This window comes from Siniperca chuatsi, linkage group LG21 (assembly GCF_020085105.1).
Source record: "Siniperca chuatsi isolate FFG_IHB_CAS linkage group LG21, ASM2008510v1, whole genome shotgun sequence".
Classification (NCBI taxonomy): Eukaryota; Metazoa; Chordata; class Actinopteri; order Centrarchiformes; family Sinipercidae; genus Siniperca; species Siniperca chuatsi.
The window spans coordinates 15328631-15354230 of NC_058062.1; the positions used below are offsets into that span (position 1 = coordinate 15328631).

Here is a 25600-nt window from a genome sequence, read left to right on the forward strand (position 1 = left end):
GCCAAACTTTTGTAATAATGTATTTAATTGAGGTGAAGTTCAATCCTGACTTTGACCAAGCTCTCTGTAGAGAAACAAGTTGTCAGATTGACATGACGTTAATGAAATGAAACTGAAATTTTTGGGGTTTATGAAATTTTTTTTTTTTTTAAGAGAAAATAATTTTTTTATTGTGGTGAGTATGCACTCGTCTTCGTCCTCTGGCTAATTTGTCTCCCTCCTGTGGCTAATTTGTCTCGTCAACTGGTATTAAATGGAGAGCAGTAGCGCTGCTGGTGTGTATGTGTCTCTGGTGGCGGCTGGAGGCGAGTCTAAATGTGTTTGTTCCCCAGGGTCCTTGTCATTAGGCCACTATTCCATTAGGCCTAATTGGGTGAAGAGAGGGAAAGACGGATGGAGGGGGAGAGAGGGAGAACAAGAATGAGACATGGCCCGAGGGTGTGCCGAAAAATAGGGAGTGCCAAAATAAGAAAGAAAGCAGGAAAGAATGAAAGAAAAAAAGAAAGAAAGAAAAAGATAGATGTAAACAAAGCACAAATATTAAGGGACAGGAAAGCAAACAAAAGTAACCAGAGAGAAAAGAAACACTATCAAACAACTCAGTGTTTTTCTCAGCGTTTTAGCTTTAAGTAGAGCTTTACCTCTTTTTTTCCCTCATTCTGTCTCTCTTTCTCTACCTGCCTCCATCTCTCTCCCCTTCTGGTGACTGTACCAGTTTGCCAGCTCCTGCTGTTTCCAGATAAAGATGGATGCCTCCCTGTGCGCCACACTGGAAACACATTTACAACTATCTGCCTGTGCTATTCACAAAAGACCAGGAGATTTCTCTTCTCTTCCTCCTAACACTAGTTTTTGTTGTGTTTCCCCCCTCATATTCTGTCAAGCACGCCCTCTATCTCTCACCAATTTCATCAAAAAAGAAGTCTAACACAACAGTACAAACACACACACAGCACAGGACTATTATCTGCCATTTTGTTGGAGCCTTACAAATTGAGGTGTGTGAGGGGTCAGGATGTGCTCATGCTCCTTGTGTATCTGTGGGCAAAGTAGCGAGCCAACAAAACAAGGAACAAATAGCTTTATCCCCATGCTTCCTCAACTTTAATGAGGTCACGGATAGGGGATGAAATCAGGCAACCACACCATCATGCAGCTTACTGAAAACAACGTAAACAATAACAGCATGCACGCATCACACACACACAGACAACTAGAGTATGAACGAATATTAACAACAGAAACTAAGAGGTGCATGCACACACACAAATATATGCATGCACAACATCAACTATGCATTTGCTGACAAGCCCATGAATCTGGAGATTCATGCGATGATGCATAATCTCCAGAAAAGCAGATTTGTTTACAATCCGTACACTTGTCCCTGAAACACTATGCATACTCTACTGCACACAATATCTTCTAATCAAACCACTTGAAGCATAATGCAGTTAACACTTAACAGTTATTTTCTGAATGCTGCTGCTGTGGTTGTCTGAAATATTGGACTGAGTAGGTTCCTTGTTGATGGCTCCACCTGAAAGGTAACTTGTCCTTCAGAATGTGTAGAAAATTGAAATCAAGACTGCTTTTTAAGGTAATTACACTAAGCACGAAGAATCTGCCATGATTGGACACTTAGTTGTTGAGCCAAAATCTGTAAGAATTTAGAGGAAGGTAGAGGAAAAGATTTAATTTGTTTTTTTTGGGGGGGTACATATCTGTTTCAGAGATCTGTATAAAAAAAGAGGCGTTGAAAGTAGCAGAGAAGCAAAACAAGAGGATATATAAGCTGAAAAGGTTAAATAATTGGTTGAATTAAACTGATTTGGTTTTTGGCTTGTAGAGATAACTCAAAGGAAGCTAAGCTTGTGGACAAAAGCATTGTAATAGTCAACACCTGCAGCCTTTTGGGCCTGTGTGGCCAGAGAACATCTCACATGGAGACTCAAACACAAATACTCATCTCTCTCCCTCACATGTAAAACTTGTGTCCACAGTCACTAGAAAGGTTTCTTTTTCCTACAGTATCTATCTCCAATGTTCAAAAATGGCTTTCATGCAATCAGCTCCATCTGCTGCAGACTCATTTCATGATTATTTAAAAGTGGAAGTGGAATATCGTAAAGTATCTTAAAGTGACTTTGAAATATTGAGGAAAAGTTCCTTAGTTTGTATGCTTTGTTTAGCCAAGATTTTCTGCAGGGAGGGAACTCTAGGCCACTTGATAAAGACTGAATCCAAGTGTTCTGTCAAAACACGTCATTTACATCTAAGAAAAAGTATAAAATTGCTTGATCTATTTATAATCACATATGGCATGAATTTTAAATGAAATCAACAAAAATTGTATTACATTTATTGACAAAACAAACAAAAAAAGGATTTCTGACTACTTATCTGAAACTTCATTACCCACAATTAGCATTAGCTGCTAATGCTTGGCTAACTGCTAAAATGCTGGAACTAAGTGACAAGACCAGTCTGAACCTAGCTCAGGCAGGCTAATCGGAGCTTACGATGATTAAGAGCTGCCTGCTAGGGCAGCAGGACAAAGAAATCAATAGGAGTTAAAAAGTTTGGCCAAGAACTGAGTTTTAGATGAGAGGAACAGGGTTATGGTCACGGACTGATCAGTGAAGCAGCATTAATGGATGGTTTGTAAATCTGATAAATCTGTGACTCAGGGCCTGAGCTGGCTGTGTGATTACGCATAAGATGAATGTTTAATGATCCCCATGGGGAACAGGTGGCATGCAGGTGCACAAAAAAGCCAGAGATGTAATACATATACATTAATTTTCATGCAGATGTATTTGTGATTTATGTGGACTGACAGACACACATAGGCACAAAGAAACTACAAGCACAAGCACAAATACAGGAAATGCACATGTCACATGAAAGCACACTTAGCTTACACTTCACACATTTTTGCACCAACAAATACACACACACATAAAAACTTAAAATGTTCTCACTTGGCACTCTGTTGATGGCTTTGAGGGGCCGAAGGACCCGCACCGTCCGAATGGCCGACAGGTTGATGTTCTGCAGGTCCAGGGAGTACTCTACCATCCTGGATAAACAGACAGAGAGAAACAGAGAGAAAGATAACTTTAAGCTTTCTGTAGTTACCTGGGTGAGCTACTGGTTCAAAATATGACAAAAAAAGGATTACTATGGCTCCAGCTGGACCAGAGATCCCTGCTCATGGTTCAACATGAGTGGTCATTCTTTGATCTAGTCTCACCTATCCCCTCCCAGAGCTGTGTGAGCCTCAACAGTATAGGAAATGTAATGCAAAGAGCGTTGCAACACTCCAGAGAAAGTGGTGGGGGGATAAAGTGACAAAGCATCAAAAGGGGAGAATAACATGAAAGGGAGGTGAGGAAGAGAAAGAGAGAGCGGGATTCATTCTATTCTAAGTGTTACCTGCAGGATGTTGTGGCTCAGTCAGAGCTGGCATCTGTTAGCAAGTCATTTCCACAGCATGGCTAAGCTGTTTGTGCCCTCAAACCCAAACCACTTTCACAGGAGAATGGCCACGGTTTGCCATGTGTGTATGTGTGTGTGGAAGCAGTGTGTGTATGTTTGAAAGTACCACACTGACACTACATGACTGTTATCATCAATACAGAGATAGTTCAAGTGAGTGAATGTGTTTTACAGTATATGTGTTTTAAATGAGAGCAGAAATGCTACTGTGTGCATGTAAACGTGTGCAAATGGTGGACATTGTGTAATAGTAGTTAAGCGTGAAATGATGTGCCCGGGGCTACAACAGTGTTGAGACAGCATGATACCAACAGCAGCAGCACCACCACAAGCTAATAACACCCAAAGCACATCCACTGGCTTTGACAAAACAAGCCAAGCTCACTGTCTCTCACATAGATAGACTTATGAACCATGTCATTTACAATAATGTGATACTTTACTAGTCCCACAGGGAAGCTCGTTCCATTTGCCCTTCACCTCAGTGCAGAGTCACCAACAGAGTAACACGCCAGCTCACACTTAAGTGAGCTGGGCTGGAGACCAAAGTGGGAATACTTGTGGTAACAAGGGTTTGAACTGCTGTACAGCTGACTGCTGGCAGTTGCTCTAATAACTAACAATTTATTCAGATAGTAGTGAAATATCTAAAAACCCAAATAAATTTGCAGAGGCACGTGAGAGAGCTAGATCACACTTTTAGATGAAATGCTTACTTCTTTTGGACTTGTTGCAACAGTCTAATTCATTTGTTCTTACTGTAAAGCTCATGAGCCCCACGCTTCAAAGAATGCATCTTTACGAGGCTGTAGAGGCACGTCGCGGACCAATTTCCTTTACCTGGTGTAGTCGAAAATACAGAAATGCCACACAGCAGCTTGAAAATGTCACAGTATAGAGAAGAGCATACCAACTATTTTGGGACCAGGCTTTTCTGGCTGGGCATAGTGGTGTTATTACAACCTACCTCAAACATTATAGTATCTGTGGTAGCTCGAATGATTTGATGTGGGCTGCTGAGAGACTGAACAGAAGGCTAAAATGTCAAAAGGGAGTTTTTAAATAATTAAAACATACATGTCCTCCCCTTAGTAAGCTCAAGGGCACAAAACCTGGATTTTTTTATGTTGCTTGATTAGGTCAGGGGGAGTGATAAACTATTAGATAGATGACACCCACAAAAGCATAAACAATTGCCTGAATAAGCACACATATTGTTTTGTTAGTGATCCAATTCCACTGAAGGACACATGAAGCAGCAGATAAAGTGAGAGAGAACAGAAGATCACAGATGTGCTTGCATGTGTGTGGGTCTTTAGACGTGTGTCTTTGTGTGTGTGTGCATGCGCACTGTGTGTATGCGTGTGTGTGTGTGAATGTGTGTGCGCTCTATAGAAGTGTCTCTTCCTGTACACATCAATCAGGCCGCTGTGTTTGGGAGGGTAATTAGTGGACTGCCGGAAGCGTCCTTTTTATGATTGTTCTCTATTTTTCACATTCCTTTTTTGCTCGTGATGCCTTCATCTCATTCATGCTTTTATGTGACTAGTGGGTGCGTGCGTGTGTGCATGTTTATATCAATATGAAATGCAGAGCTTCAGGTCAAACCTACTGGGGTAGACCAAGTGAGAAGAGTTCAAATGCACCTTTAACATGAGAGAAAAGGAAAATGATGGAGTCTTGAATCTAGACATGTAAAATCTGTAGTGAGTTAACTGTCAAATTAACAACATGCCTTCATCAGAGTTACCATCGAAGTTGAAGTTCTGTGTCAAGAAAGTAGTTTTTCTGCATCATTCTTGCTTTTGACAGTTAAAAAAAGAAACAGTCTCAACTCTGATGATGTCTGTGAAGAATGATGAAAATCATGAACTACGGCTGCAGTGCCGTCTTGTTTTGTCCTGTTTAATTATGTACTACAGCTAAGCTACTGAAGGCTAGTAGGGTAGGTCCACAAAATGTAATCAGGTCCTTGTTTCTTTGCATATATATCTGAAAAGATGCACCAGGTGTGTGCCCACCGAGGTACAACTCCTTAATATGCTGTATAAATACAAACATCAGTCAGTCTTGCTCAGTGTAAGAAAGTCTTTTATCATTTCTTTGACCTGGTACATTTTTTTCAACCTATTTTAGGCATACATTAGAATAAATATGGAAGGCAAGGTTGACTTCTTATGAAAAGGGTCATCCCTGGATCAAGAAACTCAGTGGACACACGCAAGGAGACATGCTGCGATATTTCCGTTATTACTGCAGATACCAGACAGGCTAGGGAAAAGAAGTCTCAGTGCAGTGAACTAGGCTAAAATAAAATATACAGTATACAAAATAAAACAGACTTTGTGTGTGGCAGGTTATGGAGCAAAAGCATGAAACCTCCTTTAGAGCCTGTCTGGACCAAAGCCTGGTCTGTATGGGGTCTGAAGGGCGCATGACAAGGGAGGATGTTCATCCGAGCATGTGAAAAAGAAAGAAAGAAAGACAGGGAGGCAGAGGGTGAGAGAGCGAGGTGCTGCCCGTGGGTAACAGACATGGAGCTCATAGCAGACTGTCGGCTGTGATTTGGCCTGGCAAGTTTGGCAATGCCCTCTGCAATTAGCCTAGACGCTAATCTAATGGATGCTGCCAAAAGGAAAACGAAGACATTAGGCATTCACACAAATGCATATTCAAACACAGACACACACATACACAGATTAAACAAACTCAAAAGGCATAAGCTAACAGACTGTAATCTCTGTGTATATTTCTGTACCACAAACACTCACACACACAGACACACACACACACACACAAACTATGAGCATCCACAGGGGATAAATTGATTCAGCTCAAATGAAGATGAATGTGCCTCCACCTACCCTGGTAAGTCTGTTGCTCTACCTATCTTTGTCTGCTACTATACCAGATCTCCTCTCCCTATCCATCTCCCTCTCTCTCTTTCACACACACACACACACACACACACACACAGACTTGCTTTATCACCCATGTCTGCGCCTCTCATTTCACTTCGTTCATAGCAGGTGTTTGAGCAGGTGTGTTTGCTTTTGTTTTGTGCACATGCATCCATCTAGCGTGTGTGTATGCGTGTCCCGTGGCAAGAGTGTATGTGTGATGGACACTTTGTAAGAACGAGCCGAACTTATGCAACAACTTGGTGGGTGTCTTTTGAAAACTCCTTTTTGAATAAACAGTTTCCGTCTTTCATTTCTTCATTTCTTTCCTTCTTCCTGTCTGCCTTTTAAACCCATTTTACTTCCAATCTAAACATATGTGCTAGTCCATAACACCAAAACAACATTTTGTCATCTCTCCCTGGATTCAAGTACTAAGCAATATTTTGGTGAATATTTATTTTACATTTATATTTATGTGAAATGATTCTAAAATTTATAGCATGTTTTCATCTTTACCCTAGCGAATACCCTATACTGTAGCATACTGCAGCATGCCAATTTTACTATAGTGTCTGTGGCAGTATACCAGAGGTTGTTGCCTTATAGTTTCATTCTCGAAGGACACCCCACACATGCTCCGTCTACTGGTAAATGTCTCTATGGCTTTATTTGACAAAGAATATGCTTCATGAGATTGCTTCTATACTGTTAAATCATTTACTGTACCTTGGCATGAAGGCCACATAGGTGTATCACCCAGATTTGAAACTGGTTCCAATACAGCAAAATACTGAGTAAATTCTTTGTTGTGCATAATTTATTTAATTTAATAATTTATAATTTTGGTAAGATGTAGAATTATTTTAAAATGGTTTAATGTACAATTATTATTTGATAAACAACTTCATGAACAGCAAAATCCTGGACTTGTACTGTATGAACTTTACTGACATGCAAATTAGTGGATGAAGAATGGATGTTAAAGATGATGTTTTTTTCACATCTGTAGTTTGGTTCCCTCTGCTTTTTCCTTCTGGTGTGTTTAGTGTTCACACTGACGTATTCAAAACAAACCAGGAGTTGTAAACATGAAGTCACAAGGACTGACAGGTTACTCATTCAGTAGACAGTTTTGGTTACCTGTCATCCTGCATCATCAGCGCTAAACAGACTCGCAAAAAGAAAATGTGAAAATGTGTGATGATGCTGCACTTAACAGCCCTTGACAGCTTTATTAATCTTCTCTCTGATTTTGATAAAGAGCTTAGAAAATCCATGAACAAATATGTATACTGTAAGCAGTAGTCAAGACTGGACTGGAGTAATAGTGACAGTCTGCTACAATCAGAGCAAGGAAACAAGTCCTGGAGCCAACAAGTCCTCCATATTAAATGGTAAAATACGTTGTCTGTCACGGCCCTCCAGAATGACAAGACAAGTGTTTTCTGATATGACCCCAAAATCGACAGGACGACATTGTTTGTCAGTGCCTACAAAAACCATTACAAGTCACAGTTTCAAGATAAAAGCATGTTCTAATCTTACACTGCTATATTTAAGATTTGGTTAGGTTTGTCCTAACTTTGTGGTTTTAGTGTTGCTATGGACGAAATCTTTATATGACAACTTTCTCACCAGCCAAAAGCAACCACAGGAAATAGGAAGCGCATCAGATTTCATCTAAAACGTGGCAAACTAGCACCCTATTTGCCACAGTCATCATAAACAAGTTCCATACTTGCTAAACCCTCACTGTGGACACTATATTATCAAACTCAGATTTTAAGTACAATTGAACTAATTCAGTCCTGAACTTTAATGACATTTCCTATCTTTGATGTTTATGATAGCATAGGTAAGATGTTCCTTTACTCTCTATTAAGGCTTGATTTCAAGAGCAAATGCTGCTAGAGCACTTTCACCATATCAATCTTCCCTAAACAACATGACATACAAACTTTACCATAATAGTTAATGCTAACATGATGATCTAGTTGCTTACCCAGCCATGACAATGAAGAAGTCCAGCCTGTTCCAGGTGTCTCCCAGGTAACAGCGACGGCCAAAGATCCCAAGAGCCACCATCTTTACCACCATCTCCAGTGCAAAGAAAATGTAGATGAATGCATCGAAGGCCTATGAGAAGACAGAGGGAGATAAAGATGGAGGAAAGTGAGAAAAAAGATGCATATGATACGTTTTGCTTGAAACACATAAGCCAGGCATGTTTTTCGTTTGGTGTGTTCAGGAAATTAGTAGGCTCAAGCTGTTGTCAAAGCTCCGTCTTCATTTTTTGTTTTTCCAACTCAAGTTTCTTAGTGAATGAGGAGTACTTGACATCTCTGGTGAGGACAAATTGTCTGGATTTTTTGTTAAAAGCACGCCTTAGTTGTTAGCAGTAAACCTTCTAGAAAAGAAAAACACCATACAAATTAAAAAACTGAGAAACAAAATGGCACACGTGCCCTGAAGCACACATGCACACTGCTCAAGCCTCAAGGGATTTTTTTTGGTTCTGACCCTATCTACCCCTATCTATCAAACACCTTAAAACAATCCATGACCTTCTATTTCCCACCTTTCAAAGGCAATTTTAACACGCAAGTTCACACTCAACAGCAGACTCATCCCAAAGCTCACAGGACACTAACAGATTACGTGACGTTTAAAACTGATGTGTTTTTGAGTGCTCTCTAGCAGTGACTATGAAAGCATTGGTGACTATTGCCAAGTTTACTGTTAACATTGTGATTTGAATGGCTTAAAAGAGCTAAATGTGTGTATGTGTGCACTGGCAACATGTGTCTATACTAATATAATACCACACAAAACATATGGTGCCCAATGTGAACCAACCTACGCAGCAGTACTTGGATCACAAGAGAAGTAAGAAGTGAACAGGAAAAAGAAAGTGAGGGAGATCCAGGTCAAACCTCAGAGAAAACAAAGATGAAGAGAGAAGAGACAGTGAGAGATAAATGGAGAGAGGGACAGATGAGCTCATATCTCTGCCATGTCCTGCTTGCATTATCATGTTCAGATCACTAGCTAAACCCTCTATTGTATTTTCGGAAAAAAAACTCTTTCCCAGTGCTTTGCCTTAGGCTGTATGACTGTGGTTGCTGCCTTGTTACATATTCCTACTACATATAACTCAAGCTGCTACCTCTTGACACAGAGAATTCCAAGGCCTGAAAATTCAAATACGCAATGAAGCGGCATGGCTGCTTGCTAATAAGTCACTGGTCATAATTTGGATTTTAGATGATGACAAACCTTATCATCAAGTCATCCATCCCCAAACTGTGCACACAAACACATACAGCCCTACACTATACACCAAATGGGATAACATTTTTTCTATTATTGTTATATATATACTTGAAATGCTTGCTTTGCTGACCAAATATGAAATAAAGAGTTTGACCCAAAATGCAAGAATGTTTACCTATTTAAATTCCTCTTCAGACATCTACAGATATGGTAGCAGCTTAAGCTGGTTTACAGTCTCAGGGCAACGACAAATTATAAGACAAACATTCGAATATACTCAAATATAATCTTTAGCTAAGAGGTTGAAGAAATCCTGTTTAAAATAAACTTTGCTTAATTTAATAGCAATCCATAGATGAATATAAAGAAGGCCTTAAAAAGCTGAAAACATACAGATTTTCAAAGATCACAAGAACTTTCCAAATAAATGTTGCTAGGCTGCTAAAGTACAGTTAGTATGCCCTGAGAATAGAGTTTGTGCACTCAACAAATCAGATGGCACAAACCAATACACATGCTGCAATGGGGAAACAATTCTCCACAAGGTTATTACCTTTTCTGAGTTTCAGGCAGAAGTTAAATGACAAACTAGAGACTCAACAATAACCCACAGCAGTCTAGAAAACACTGATATGTGTTACATTCGGACAACCCGGAGCAATGCGCTTCAATTGGAGAAGAGAACATTTTTTTCACTCAGCACTGATGAACAATTGCAAGATGGTGTTTGTAGCTATAGACCACATTGAATGAGATAAATGGTGTGTGACATTTTGTGGATTTATTCATGTTGCAGCACTGGCAGTAGCAGCGGATTTTGTTTTGTCCAAATCAGAAAGAGCAAGAGTCAAGAGATGTGATGAACAGCTATCTATTCCCTTTTTCTACAAGTGTGGACATTGTCTGTACCATTTGTTATGTTTACGGATTAAGATATCTAAAACCCAAGAAGGAAATGAGTTGGTGTATTTTAGTGCACTTGTGTGTGTGTGTGTGTTTGTATTTGTACTTGCTACATAGTGAGGACTGAAACACATTTTTACCTACAGACTGAGGACATTTTTGGAAAATGAGGACATTTTGGCCAGTTCTCACAACTTCAAAGGGCTGTTTGAAGGTTAAGACTTTGTTTTAAGGGTTAGATTAGAATTAGGGTAAAGGTTGGGGTTAGGCATTTAATTGTGATGGTTAAGGTTAGGATAAGGAGTTAGGGAATGCATTATGTCAATGATGGTCCTCACAAACATAGTACAAGGATGTGTGTGTGTGTATGTGTGTGTGTGTGAACATAAGCATGCTTGTGTGTGCACAAGACTGTAAATGTATAAATCTGTGCTTTTTTTGCACTTGGGCAAACATGGTTTCGCGTGTATGTATATATATATATATATATATATATATATATATATGGGCATGACTGTGCTTTGTAATGAAGCCAACATGTGTGTTCCATCCCTGCTTATTCACACACACACACACACACACACACACACACACACACACACACACACACACACACACACACACACACACACACACACACAGCATACAGAGCTGGCAGCATACAATGGTGAAAGATGAGATCAGTCTCACATGGTGTTTAAATGATGTTTTGATAAATAATGTAGCATGCACGCTTCACATGTAATCCGACATTGGCTGCACCAGTTGGATCCCTGTCGCGCTCTCCTAATGCATCATCGTTATTTGTCACTACTGCCAGCTTCCTCTTCAGTCAGCCTATCAGGTTTTATCGTCAACATGATCTGTAAAGAGGTTGAGGCTGCCTTCTGATGGGCCCTTTCATGATTTGAAACAGGAGCTGGTGTGGAAGCTACTTCATATGCTGTCATTGTGCCGCTTTTTTGGCGGAGGAGAAGACATGGTAAGTAGGTCATCAGGATTGTGATGGTGGACCATTTAAAATAAAATATGTATGTGTGTCTTACTCTACTTTTGGAATGAGTGAATGACAAGAGTAATCAGTGTATAAATCCAAAGGCCCCAAGAGGACAAATATTCATTTCACGCTCACTGACAAATAGGACAGGAAAAGGAATACCTGACACAGTCATTCTTCAAAGTGTCTGTGTGTTTGAGCATTTGAAACTCCATTCAAAAGGTTGAATAAGGGCTGATTTGAAGGTATAATGAGTCCTGTCCCATCCAAATCAATTTTTGGTGGAATAACAACTTTCTATTTGTGTGAGATGACTATGCAAATGAGTTAAATCAGCCCAGAGCTGGCTGGAAAGGACCTCCACCTCCTTATGGTGGGTACAATTTTCATCCTCAACTGCAGCTTCTGGCTGTGAGCCTGTTAACGTCTTAGCTTAAACTGGAAATATCTATTAAAAAATTAAATTAACATTTTACCTTATTTGCTTTCCCATGTCCCATTCACTCAAATTAAATGAAGGCCATACTGTGATTATGATGAGAAAGATTAGCTGTTCACCAGATGTCAGGTTTTGATATTTCACTACAATTAGTGTTAAAAGGTCACCCAAATTACACTTATCCTAGTGGTGACTGGCCATGCAGATAGTTTCCGTTCTATGTGCTGAGGTTTTGAGATATCTGCCACCAAAACCTCTTTGTGCTCCCTAAGGCAGTGAGAAAATACATTTGAAAAAATATTCAGTAGCAATTTGTTTTTCAACAAACAGTATTTAAGTTACTCAGGATAATCAACAAGCCTAGTTGTTTTCAGGGGGATAATTTCTTCCTGACTAGCCCTTTAGTTTTGACAATTTACTTTTCAGTGCAGTAATTACTGTCATTAGCATATGTATTGATAGGCTCCATTTAAAACTTAATTATCAATCACAGTCCGCTATCATATAGTCTGGCTAATTAAATGAATAGTTCAACATTTTGGGAAATACAGTTATTTGTTACCTTTGGACAGAGCCAGGCTAGCTGTTTCCCCTGTTTCCAGTCTTTGTGCTAAGCTAAGCTAACCAGCTGCTGGATCCAGCTTCATATTTACCGTACATACATAAGAGAGGAATCGATCATTCATCCAACTCTATAACGAAAATGTGTATTTCCCAAAATGTCAAACTAGTCCTTTAAGTTTGATTGTATTTTTAGGTACTGACCAACCACATAGCCCCCAAGTCTCCCACCTCACTGCCCTCCACCCTTCACTGAGACTCTGAACCCCTGAGGTCCAGGGCTCTAAATCTCATGTTTAACCTCTCCATACAGGTATCTGAACAGATCCTGTGGTAATGTATACGTTGTTTGTGGCTGTTACTTTGTCTCTTTCCTCCAGGAAGTGAGGTGGGGATACTGTATTTCACAGAGGGCCAGAGAAGCATGTGAGGGCCACTCTAACAATCTAAGCTCTGTCAGCAAAATCCCTCCTGTTACCATTAGCAACCACCAGAACAGGACCCCTCACACTACCTGGGGAGACAAAATGCTTGTTAAAGAGATAAAGGATGGAGGAAGGGAGCGATAGCGAGTGTGCAGGATGGGGGAATGGGAACATGGGGAGGAGTAAAGATGGGATTGGAAGGAGAGGTAGGAGGAGGAGGAGAGACAGTGAAGCAGGAAGATGTGTCGCACAGTTTTAAAACAGCAGTGAATGCTTCTTTGAAATCTCTGCACAATGAATAGAAAATCCAACGAGATAAATAAACCTATTAGTTTGGTCTTGGAGACTTTATTTGATATTATAATTCACCCTAATGTGCTGTAGGCAAGTGAGATATGGCACATGGGACAAACCACCAGTGGACACCTCACATGCAGGTTACTGTAGACAGATTTTCAATGTCAATGGACATTAAAAATGACCAACAAAAAGCTTGTGAGGCAGAATTAGGTCACCCTTGTCACACCTGAAATTGAGCCTGCCAAATTTACTTCAATGAAAAGCAATTACAGTCCCAGAGGTACACAGAGTCCTCAGCCAGTTGGCAAATTACAGTAGTAACACATAACCCACATCAGCCCTACACGGCTTACAAACAGAAACAAAAGGAAGATTTTGGCAATTTGGCAAAAAAATACAACGATCTGTGCTCTAACATAAGGGTATAAATTATAAGAATAGAACTAAATCTGTAAATTACTCCGTCTGTTAATGATGAACATCAATCGACAAAGATTTAGCTTCATGACAAGTCATCTTGAGAATGAGGTGTACTGTTTCCCATTATGTGAAAACCTTGATAATTTAGAGAATAACCACGTTATTCATGGTGCCAGCTGTATATACAGTACAGCGGTAAATGTCTGGGGACAGCTGTGGTATAGGAACAATCAAACCAGTTTTGAAATTTCTACGCAAATCAAAAGCTTCATCAAGACAGAGCTAAAATTCAGACAGTAATTTAAACAACAAATTACAGCAAAAGTAGAATTAAAGCCTGTGGGTGAAACTTTGTCGGTTGTGGCATCTGTGGCCTTCCAAAACCACAATTTCAACTGCAGGTACTTGTCTCCACACGTGTATTCTCATTACGAAGTGACAGAATTGCATGCGGCTCCACAAGACTATATTAAAACAAACTAAGTCCCAATTCCCTGTTCAGAGAGCAGGAGCAAATACAAACCTTCCAGGAGGGAAATATTCTAGCTGCAGTGTTTATCTGCATCACAGCTTGAGAAACAGTGACAAGAAGAGTGGTGAGTTGCTCTGAGTTTATGTCAAATAATAGATCGTTTTGTTCTATCTCTTCATCAGTGCGCTGACTTATTGTTCTTGCACGCGCAAACACACACACACACACAGGGGTCTACCTTACCTGCAGTATCTGGCAGCGGTCCGAGGTGCAGTCGATGTTCTCACAGGGCTGGTACATGCCCAGTGTCACACAGTTGAGCAGGATCACCATGATGCTAATCCTCTCGAACCACGTATTAACAGGACTGGGGTTAAGGAGCATAGCAGCTGAGGAGAAATGCACAGGCATACACACACTGTATGTGTTTCAGACTGATGGATGGATAGATGGACCTCGCTCCCATCAGACACAAGCTGTATGGTTTTAAGGAATATAACAGAATATTGAAACTGAGTGAAGTGGATTAAATTTGCCTGAACTTAAAGCAGTTTGACTTATAAATGGGAAATCATCTGATTATACATGATGCTGTCAATTTTACTGCTGTAAACCCTTAAACAGCATCAGAACACTTTCTCCATCACCTGACTCCTAGGTTGGTTCTGATTCAGTTTCTGCCCCTTCTCCTTCTTTATCTGCTTCTTTAAATCTTGATTCAGTTGCACTTCTTTACTTTCTCCATGTTTGTGTCTTCACTCCTGCATCCTGCGTTTCTCCTTCACATCTGTCTCTTTTTTTGTAAATCTTTATTAAGTTTTAACAAGTTAAATACAAAGTTTTACAAAAACACAGCATAAATAATTCAATATAATTCAAACAGGAATACTAAACATAATAAAAAGTGGTAAAAGTGCAAGCCAATGTGAAGTGCAAAGTGATAAAGTGCACAGAGAGGTAAAATATTAAAAGTCCAGTGTGTTCCAGGGGAGTAATTGTCTTTTATCTAAAGTTCTCCTTCTCTGGAGGTTAGTCAGCACATGTTTCACGATCATGTTGCTGTCGATGACAGTCTGCTTTAAGACCATGGCGCATCTGGTTTTCTAGATCTTTACACAGACAATGCTGATGATGAGTTGAAATAGTTCTTTTTGTTTTGGATGCATCTTCTCTTCAAGGAGGCCATACATGACCGAGTTGTAATTTACAGTGAAAGAGAGGCCGAGTCCTTTCAAGGTGGACCAGACCTCTTGAGCCCTGTAGCAGTCCATCAGGAGGTGCTGTCTCATCGGAATTGCAATAAATCATTGGACAGACCTTAGTGGTGACATAGCAACTCCATGAAACCACAGCTCTCACAGGGAGTCTACCAACAGAGATGAGCCACCGGACATCACGAATGCTCTCCGAGAGGTTTTTGCTCTTTAATATTTTTAATATTTCTGTGCATTCACCATCACCCACATATCTATATTTAATTAACCCACCATATCTATAATCAATAATTTTGTTAAAAAGGTTTATCTTTAAGTGCTGATATTGTGCAATGAAATCACTGTAAGTGAGCTTGTGATAGGGGACACGCCTGTCTTTGCCCCGTCTCTTAGTGAGTGATCTCCGACCCAGAGAGCATTCCTGGAGATGGCAGCACTTACATTTTTAACAAAAGCAATAGTCAGCCTGACCTCCAGCCCTAAAGCTCCCAGACCCCCAAAGTATCTGCTTTTAAAGAGCAATTCCCGTTTAGTTACCTCCCTGGTAGACTAAGTTCACACACTGTTTGTTGAGTTGGATCATCATTTTTGTGTGAAGGGGGGAAGATGTTCGCCAGGAAGAGGAGTTTGGACAGGATGAAAGTTTTAACGATGTTAATTCTTGATTTACAAGTTGTATTTTTGTTCTCCCATTTTTTGACCTCTTCCTTAACTTCACACAGTTTTGTCTCCCAGTTTCTTTCACCACAATCTTTGTTACAGATGGTCAAACCCAGAATTTTAATGTCTTGTTTTACAAGTACATTAATATCCCGTCTGTCACTTTCTGCTCCGATCCAAACTCCCTCTGTTTTGGCATGATTTAGTTTCACACCAGAAGCAAGCTCATACAAACTTAAGTGATTGGTTAAAACATCCATTTCCATCTGGTTTTTAATAATAACGGTGACGTCATCGGCATAAGCCATAGCGGTTACCTTTGGCGTGTGTCCTACACGTGTACCCGAGATAAGACGGTCAGAGTTAATTACATTAATTAAAGAATTAATTGCCAGGATGTATAACACAGGACTCAAAGGACAGCCCTGCTTCACACCTCTGTCTACTTCCAAAGACTCAGTCAAAACCCCATTTACATTTACACACACACTTGATTTGACATACAAACATTTAACCATATCAATAAAAGCATCAGGAATACCATACGACTTCATGACAGACCAGAGGTAATCTCTGGAAATGAAGTCAAAGGCTTTCTTCTGATCAAGGCCAATAATAAAAAAAAAAACTTTTATCTGGTTTGTGTAAAATTTCACGTAGGACACACAGGTTGTCCCACATGAGCTGGCCTTTAATGGCACACGTCTGCTCTTTAGCTATAATTTCGTCTAATATGTCATTTATTCTATTCATAATTATCTTTGCCAGAATTTTATAATCTGTATTCATAATAGTGAGATGTCTGTAATTGTCCAAATCTGTGTCATCTCCTTTCTTGAACAACAGACACAACACACCCTGCTAAAAAGAGTCCTCATCCTGTCATTCACTCTCTGGAAATATGAAGAGCCTGTTTGAAAAATCTGAAAGGGGTTGACAGCGGTACTTTTAACTTTAATAGTGTTAGTTACAACAGTTTTTGATAAACACCTTCTGTCGTAATGTCGTGGGAATATAGATTATAAAATATAAAGTTTACATTCAAGCTAACCTGCAGTATCAAGCTAATGTTACAGGAAAGATGCAGCTAAACTGGACGGTTAAAACAACACTGTAAAAAATACCTTTAAGCTCACTTACTTATAACTGGCCATTTACTTTGTGGTCTTTTATTTGACAGACTATAACTTAATGCAGTGCATGTCAGAGTGTCTTTATCCTCTAAACTCTGATACACTCCTCGGTTCCCTGAAAGCGACTTCATGCCTGATGCTAGCCTCAGCGCGTGGGGTGCGTCTATTTTAACTCGAGTGGGTGGTGGGTTGTCTCTGTGTTGTTAACGGGATACAGTGGTCCTGACAAGAGGATCATGTCCTAGCAGAGAACAAAGAAACCTGAAAGCTACAGCCATGGTTTCAAATAAAGGAGGTGCAGATAAAGTGTTAATTTTCAGAAACATTTTCCCACTCTGAACCCTGTAATGACATTAAAACACATGTTCTGATGTTTAGAGAGTTGTACAATTGTTATTTTGCTAGCTAATAACTTCATTTATCTATCTATTATCATTGTGCTAATATATAGTACATAAACACTATAATCATGATCTATTATCATTAAAACACGAGCATGGTAATGGGTCAAATTTGTGCTATCAACTATTTCATAAACAACATTACTAAACAACATTTTAATGGTCACATTTTGTCCATTTGGACAGTTTTGTCTCACAGGGTTTTGTTCTACAAAAATTCTGAATAATATATTTGAAGAAATATTGCTGCATATTGCCAAATATTGCCAAAAGGGAGACTGTCTTGAATACATGGTGTTCTACTGTCATGACTATTTTCAACATTTTATGAATATTTGGCTTGGGACCTTTTCTTCTACTCACCAAAGTATGAACAACTATAGAAACAGACAGATTCACATCACAAATTTCAGTATATGCACAACTGACTCATTCACAGCAATGTGTACACAACACATGCGAGCTAAGAGGTCATGTAGCCGCCACTGTTCCAGTGAGCAATTCATCAATGAAAGTGAAGATGAGAAGTATTTTTCCACCCAACCTATTTTTTCTACATGACTGTATGAGTCACAAAATCAGACATGACAGAGTAAATACTATTGCCTGCCAAGGCAAAGGACACCTTTTGTGATATTTTTTTAAAATGATGAAAGATACAGCAGTATGGGCTCACATTATTTTTTAATAGTCTAACAGTTTCCAAACAGTGACAATATAAATACAATTAAAGATTTTGCTCAAGCTATTGTTTTCCATGCATAATTAACAATATGTTTTTTTACAAGCAGGCAGCTTGCTACTCACCTTCACTCTCACTCTCTATCTTTCCTCTCTTCTAATCTTACACCTTGTCACCGTGCAGAGTGCTCCACCACCCAGGTTTACACCTGCACCATATCTACTGGTGCACAGACTATGCTATATGTACAGCACAGGCCTTCTTAAAGAGTTGGGATAATTATGGTGTCATTGGAATGCTATGCAAACATGATTAAAACTGGAAAGGCGAATTCACATTCTAAATTTATATTATGCATATGACAGTGGGGGGTATGTGTGTTATAATCACTGTCATGCAGTTTAAAAGTCTTTTACAGCTTTTCATTTCTTTCATATCTTAAGCTGTCAGCTTATGTTCTTTTAGTTCTATCCTCTTAAGTCTTTGTATTCACACAATGCGCGTTAAGTCTTTTGTTCTTATGAACTTTGCACTTACAGAACTTGTGCTCTCTTGCAGCGTGATGTGTGAAATGTGTCTGTGTGTGGCATGCAACACAGCTGCATGCAAGTGCAAATTTTTACATGGATGATTGCTACAAATGTTTAATTAACAGAAAGCGCTCACACATCTTACAAGCAATTGTGGGTGACATTATTTATATCCATTAATATAACCCAGTAAAGTCTCTACCTTAATTGTACCAAAAACTGTATTTAGTAAACATTTATACCAAAGTAAGAAAGGCAAAAAAATGCATTGTGTCACTGATGGTTAAGTGCTGTGCACGAACAAGTGTGGAGAATATCTTTTCCTAGTTTCCTTTTAAAACGAAAATCTGATGAAATTCTTTGAATTCTTAAGAAAATGTGCAAGTTTTTAAGGACCTGCACACATTGTGTCCACTGAAATAATAACACTGAAGAGAGAGTTAACTATCAGTTGTGTTACATCTTATGTCAGTGGGTAACTTCTCATTGAACCTGCCTTGCACTGGGACACACTTTATTACTAATTCAACTGAATTTCTAAGGAAAAAAGATAAAACTTCAAAAATGAAAAATAAAGCTAAAGGATCTTCTAAAGAAATCATAAATGCACTTTTAAGAAAATCTTAACTGTAGTTGCTTCGTGCAACACACACATGCACATTTATACACTATTTCCTTTTATCCAGGGATTATGTGGTTGCAAACATCTTTGTTATTCATTTTCACAAAATGTCTTTCTCCTGCGCGCACACACACACACACACACACACACACACACACACACACACACACACACACACACACACACACACAGTCACACAAATTCACGCCATACTCTCCATTAATCTGTGTGTCTCTCCATCCTGTTGGCTTCTCTCGGCTGTCTCTGCTATCTCTTTAGCACTGCTCTCTGGGGGTAACAGTGAAATGGGGTGAAATAATATCAGAGCGATGTGTGGAAAGAAATATTATTATGAAGTCTCTGTGCCTCTCTTTCTAGTTTCCTCCTCTAACCATCAACCCCTTCTTTGAAATAAAGGTCTAACTCCCTTTGGGTTACAGTGTTCTTTCTTTTCCTTTCTGTAACTCTTCTCCCTCAATATCATTTCAATTTCCTCAGCTGTCGCCTCTACCCCCTTTTAATTCTGTCTCTCCTCTTTCTAAGCTTTTCATTCATTCCCAGGTGTGACAGAGCAAACGATGGACAATTTTGCCCTCCCACCAAAAACAAATACACAACACTTTGGGACACATTACACCTCAACAGGCAATGGAAAATCAATCAGGTCTGCGCGTGTATACGTGTGTGTGTGTGTGTAGCACTCCCATAGTACAACTAAAGAAACTGCCCTGAGGTTCTGTGCTAGCAAAGCGAGAGCCAAGAACAGAGGCATGGTGTGAACTCGCTGAGAAAGGAGGAGTGAGACAGACAGTCTGAGAAAATAAATAAAGATTCATGTACAAAAAGTATGGGAGAAGACTTGTTTGGGACTTAGCTATAAACAAACACAAGACAGGAGACAAAGGATAGACGCTATGTCGGTGCACAGTGCCTGTTTTGAACTTTCTCACCGATCTCTTCATAGCTCAGAGTTTAGAACACAAGCCTCTGCAGAGTAGCTCGGGTGAAAACACACAATGTCCTCCACACTCCGTCATTACAGGCAAAACACCACCCCTCACACCCCTGTGGACTCCTCACCTTCAACCCATCAAAGCTAACAGTATCAGCGGCATCTGCACTGACATGTGAAGTGACTCAGCGCTGGTTTGAGTTCAGTTTCTTTGTCAAACTGACCCCAGACCTTTCCCTCCCCAGGGAAATGAAGCAGCAGGCGGCTGACTCACACCCAGCTGATTCCAGAGTGCTAGCTGATGGCTGGTCATGTCACTCCCTAATCATGTTGGGAGGGCGCTAACTGAGTCTGACACCAAGGATGCTTTGTGGAGAAAGGAAGGGAGGCATGCTGTTATTGAGCTTCAGCATTTAATTTGATTGTTCTTTTAAAGCTATTACTTGTGGTATATTTACCCTTAAAATGTTCAAGTATCCACCTAGAGACCATCCACGTGTGACTGAGGAGGTCTTTTTCTCTCTTTAGCATCACATCTTCTCTCCCTCTCTCCTCATTCCTGTATGTCTAATCGTCTTAGGATACGGACAGGGCCGCCTCTCTGTCTTTACTCTCCTCTCATCTTTTCCCTCTACTTCTTCTCTACGTCTCTACCTATTTTTATGCTTGTCTCTCTGCGTCAATACAGATTTCGTCAGACACTTGCCCCCCTCTTTCATCCTTTTTTTCCCTATTTGGGGCTTTCCAGCTTTATCAAGCTCTCTGTCTCTCTTTTTGACAAAACATTTCAGGAACCTCACTTTGTGTCGTTGATTCTCTTTTTGTCTCTCAGTCTGCCTTTGAGATGCATTCAAGTAACAAAAGCTAAGGAGCCCCAGTTTTTCCACACCTTTAGTGGGAAAACATTTTTAGAAAAAAACTAATTATTCTAATCATCAAAATGTAAAAATGCAGGGCTCTGGTGCATGTGTAAAAGCAATTTATTACCTGAGTGCATTTCTTATTTATTTTGTCCCTATGACAATTCTCTATTCCCTGCTGGCTGCAGCATCTAAACATTTTACAGTAGCAGTTTTAAAGCTGAGATTAACCATACTGAATATTAAACCTAACTACATATGTCAGGCAGGCATGCCAGATATTTCTTTTTAGGACCAGCTATATGATATCCATGAACAATGGTAAGTCTTTGTGCCTGTACACCAAAATGTTTTTAAACAACCACTGGTATTTGATTGGATACAGGGAATGTCCATGTTCATGGGATGGTATATACCATTGTAGTGTGAAAGAATGTATGGATAGGTTAAAATAAAATAAAAACACTTGTTCTTATGCTGTCTGCAAAGGTTCTGACAGCCTGACAGAATGGCAAACTACTTACAGTGAAATTGGCATAAATACACAGTAGCTAGTAGGCCTAATCCAACTTATTTTAATAAGAGCTTTCAATAACAAATGAAGTGAAAGTGACATTTTTGTATTCCTGAATGACTCAAACGTCTAGAATAACAATAGCATAACGTAAAAAATAGACAATAAAAATGTGTAAATCAGCAAAGCATAAAGCAAATATAGTTAAATGACAAACATTGTCATTGAGTTGAACTGATTCTGATTCTTTGTTTAATATCTGCCAGTTAAAGGACTTTCCCTCACAGTACTGACTATTAGTCAGTTATCAAGTATGGACATTTGGTGTCCTCTCAATCTCAACTTTGTTACATTTATTCTTTCTGTCACGTGTAATGAAGACTGCTCCACTCAGACTGAGCAGGAAAAAAACCTTCAAAAGTTGGCTGCATGATAATGATTTGGCTTCCTATTCGTGTAAATAATTGAAGAACCAAATTCTATTCCTGTGTGATTCTTCTCTCTGCTGTAAAATAGTTAAAGTAGTCTGTGTGTGTGTGTGTGTGTGTGTGTGTGTGTGTGTGTTTCAGTGTGGGCATTTATATAATCCATGGAAAATGTAGGAATGACTCTATTAAATGCATGCACCAAATCAACAGCTGCACATGTGTGTTTATGTTTGTGTGTGTATGCTTGTTAAGAACGGGATGACTCATGACTGAATGAGATCTCTGTAATTTACAATGAGGCTTTTCGACAGAGCTCCCCTCCAGTGCCTGCATGTGCATGCAGGTGCGTGTGCATGTGTGTGTGTGTGTGTGTGTGTTCCTGTGAAAACCCTCAGGATCAGTCTCATTCAGAGTGAATCAGAATGACATTCTGCTTCTCACTGTGGCACAGAAGCCTGTGCCTGTCTCTTCTCCCAGTGACAACCCAGAATGATAGGTCGCTCACTGTTAAACACACACACACACACTATGTGTAGACCAAGTAAACCAGTACTTGCAGCATTCAAGCCCTTAACAAAATATACACAAAAACAGACACACACACATCCTCCTCCACCACTATTTTTGTGACAACCACTGTCCCATCTAGTTGGGTTTGTTTTCAAATTCACTGTCTTAAAAACATAGTTGTGGCACAACTCCAGCTACTGTGTATGACACAGTGAGGAGGGTCCCAACTGCTGGAGGAAGAATCTGTCAGTACGGCTGAGTGATGTCTAGGTCAACCACTGTTCAAGCTGATACAGAGTGTGTCTGCCCACTGTCCTTGGCTTCAGACTGTCGCACTTTTGTTTTGACTCTGTAACTGCTGTATTGTGCCCTTGCTTCCCCTCTCTGTCACTCCCTTTCTCTCTGTGTCCCTCTACATGATGAAGTAGTGAGGCAAACTGCTAGGGATCTCCCCACCTACCTTATGCTGCTCTCATCCCTCTTTTTATCCCATTTAATTTCCTAGTATCTTGTGGGAAAATTGATCAATGCGTCTATCCATCTGTCTGACCCTCAGGCTGCTTGGCCACGTTTCTACTTGCCTATTGGTCCACAAGGCTTCTCTGTCCATCCTTCAATAGTGCCTGCCAAATCTCATGTTTGTGTCTTAATATTTCTTGCTGATTCCTTACTCTGCCTCTACCTCCTTACATATTTCTAACATACAACTGAGAAACAACGAAAATTTGCATACCCCTCACTATCTATGCTAACAGCTGTGCAAATACCCACGTTTAACCTTCAATGATGACAGAAGGCTATGCCAGAGTTCATAATGTTCTCAACAAAGCCTCTGCATTGGGCCAAAAGCTCTCCAGCCAAAAAAGCATATGCACAGCGGAGCACCTAGAATAACAAGTAAACCACCATCTTAAAAGCCTCAAGCAAACGGCAGCATATGTTCTGTAAGTGCTGCTATGCTTGTCTCAGCAAATGTAACTTTCACTTTGCCAGCCCCAGAAAAAGTTTGCTTATGCTCCTATACACACGTTCTGCCCCTCCCAATCAAAACACTATTTGAAATTTGAGGAATTATACTTGCATATTTCCCCTGCACCAAAAATCCGTCTTTGCAGTGTTGGCAGTCTTTAAGATAAGGCTTTCCTCAAAATAAAATGGCTTTTTGAAAAGTGTGTGTCTTACAATGAATAGAACTGGGTCTCAGAAGTCCAAGAACCACAGATTTGCCTTCCAACACCATGAACAAATTGCAGGCAATAAAGAAGCTTGCTTTATACCTTGTGTATCTTGTAGTGCAGTTAAACAGGGCTCAGCACAGAGTGCATATAGCATGAAGTTAATATCATCTCACTGTCCTTATTCAAGAAAACACACTCTGATACATTATGAAGTGCAAAATGTAAAGTCAAGGTGATGATCTAATGTGATCTATGTTGGGTGAGTATTTCTATAGTATATGCACATTTTTACACTGCGTTATTGCTTCAGTAATGTTGCTAAAAGCCATTTGAAGGGATGAAGAGAAGGTCTAGATGGGTACATAACAAAAGATGCAGAACATAAAAAAGGGGTTTATTAAGGTATAATTGCATTGGTAAATTTGCTCTGAAGTTTACAAAAATAAAGGTGACAGAAAAATTACTGAATTCATAGGCTTGTTATTAAAATGTAACTTGATAAAGACATGCATGCTTTGCTAAAACAGTCACAGTTTTGTAATTTCAGCCATCAACTTTTGCCATAGTGTGAATATTTATTATTTACACAGGCAGTGGTGAATAGCAAAGAGTTTAATCAATTCAACTTGAAGTTATCAACTGAAGTTTGCTTTTTATTAAATCACACACAAGAATATGGAAGATTAGCTTTCAGTTTATATTCTTGAAGGATAAATGTAAGCATTATTGGCTGCTTTTTAATACTGTAAGCATGCAGTTGAGGGTAAATGTGCACATAATGCCATATCAGCATGTGCTCAGCAATATGGAGACATGTAGGCTGTGTTTTTAGTGAATTTAAACATACTAATGGAATACACAGTCAGGTTTAATCTTTGATTATAGCAGAAACTAGTGAAGAGGTTCCTTATCTGTTTCTGCTCCACTGATAAGCATATGACTGTCTCATTGAGAGTTGGGATTGGACTGTTGAAAAAGCAGCAAATATTATATTAAATTACATAGAAATTAGCAAACCTTTAGACATCAATTCAAATGTGTATATGCAGTAGTGGTGCTCGCCTACCCCTTGTCTCACAAATGATAAACACTTTGCCATTTTTTCAGGAAAATAAGCAATTATGAAGCAGTAACATAAGGGAGTGGAGTCATTACAGAATCCAAGAAACTGCAATCTAATTTGATAATTGCCCTCATGATGCGTTTATCGCTAGTGAAATTGCCACATAATGTGTTGTGCTCTCTCCAGGACTGCTGCAAGACGCACACACGCACACACATATACAGCAGTCCCTCTCATACACAAACACACATATGGTGAAGACAGAAAGAGACAGAGACAGATGGACACACATTGCCAATCACACAGCCTGACATGGCAAGCAGAGACCTGGAGCACCTTTCAAGACAAGCCTACATGGCCTGTAACCAAGGCAACGAGAGCAGACGGGTTGCCTTCAGCCACTGAGACAACACAAACTGTGTGTGTCAATATTCAAGTGTGTGTGTCTGGATGTGTGCTGTGGGCAAATGCAAAACATATTGTAATTGTGTACAAGTTTATAGTTATGCGCAGTGTCTGCATTTACAGACAGAGGATGATTACATTTTCCATCTATATTAAAGCATCTGAAAGCTCATGGTGTGTGTGTGTGTGTGTGTCTGCATTTATGTGACTGTGCATCTGTCTTTCTCCTCATATCAGCTCAGCACAGCAGGTGC

The 25600-nt window shown here is 39.7% G+C and overlaps 1 protein-coding gene across 3 annotated transcripts in view; it reads right to left on the reverse strand.

Moving 5' to 3' along the window:
• cacna1ia (calcium voltage-gated channel subunit alpha1 Ia) overlaps positions 1-25600 on the reverse strand; it is a 150858-nt gene that overhangs the window by 61038 nt on the left and 64220 nt on the right. For all 3 annotated transcript variants that reach the window (XM_044180442.1, XM_044180441.1, XM_044180440.1), the window contains exons 3-5: positions 14438-14549; positions 8407-8540; positions 2985-3082 (exon numbers count right to left, since the gene is read on the reverse strand). In XM_044180442.1, the coding sequence (XP_044036377.1) occupies positions 2985-3082; positions 8407-8540; positions 14438-14549 (344 nt within the window). The remainder of the gene's footprint in view (positions 1-2984; positions 3083-8406; positions 8541-14437; positions 14550-25600) is intronic.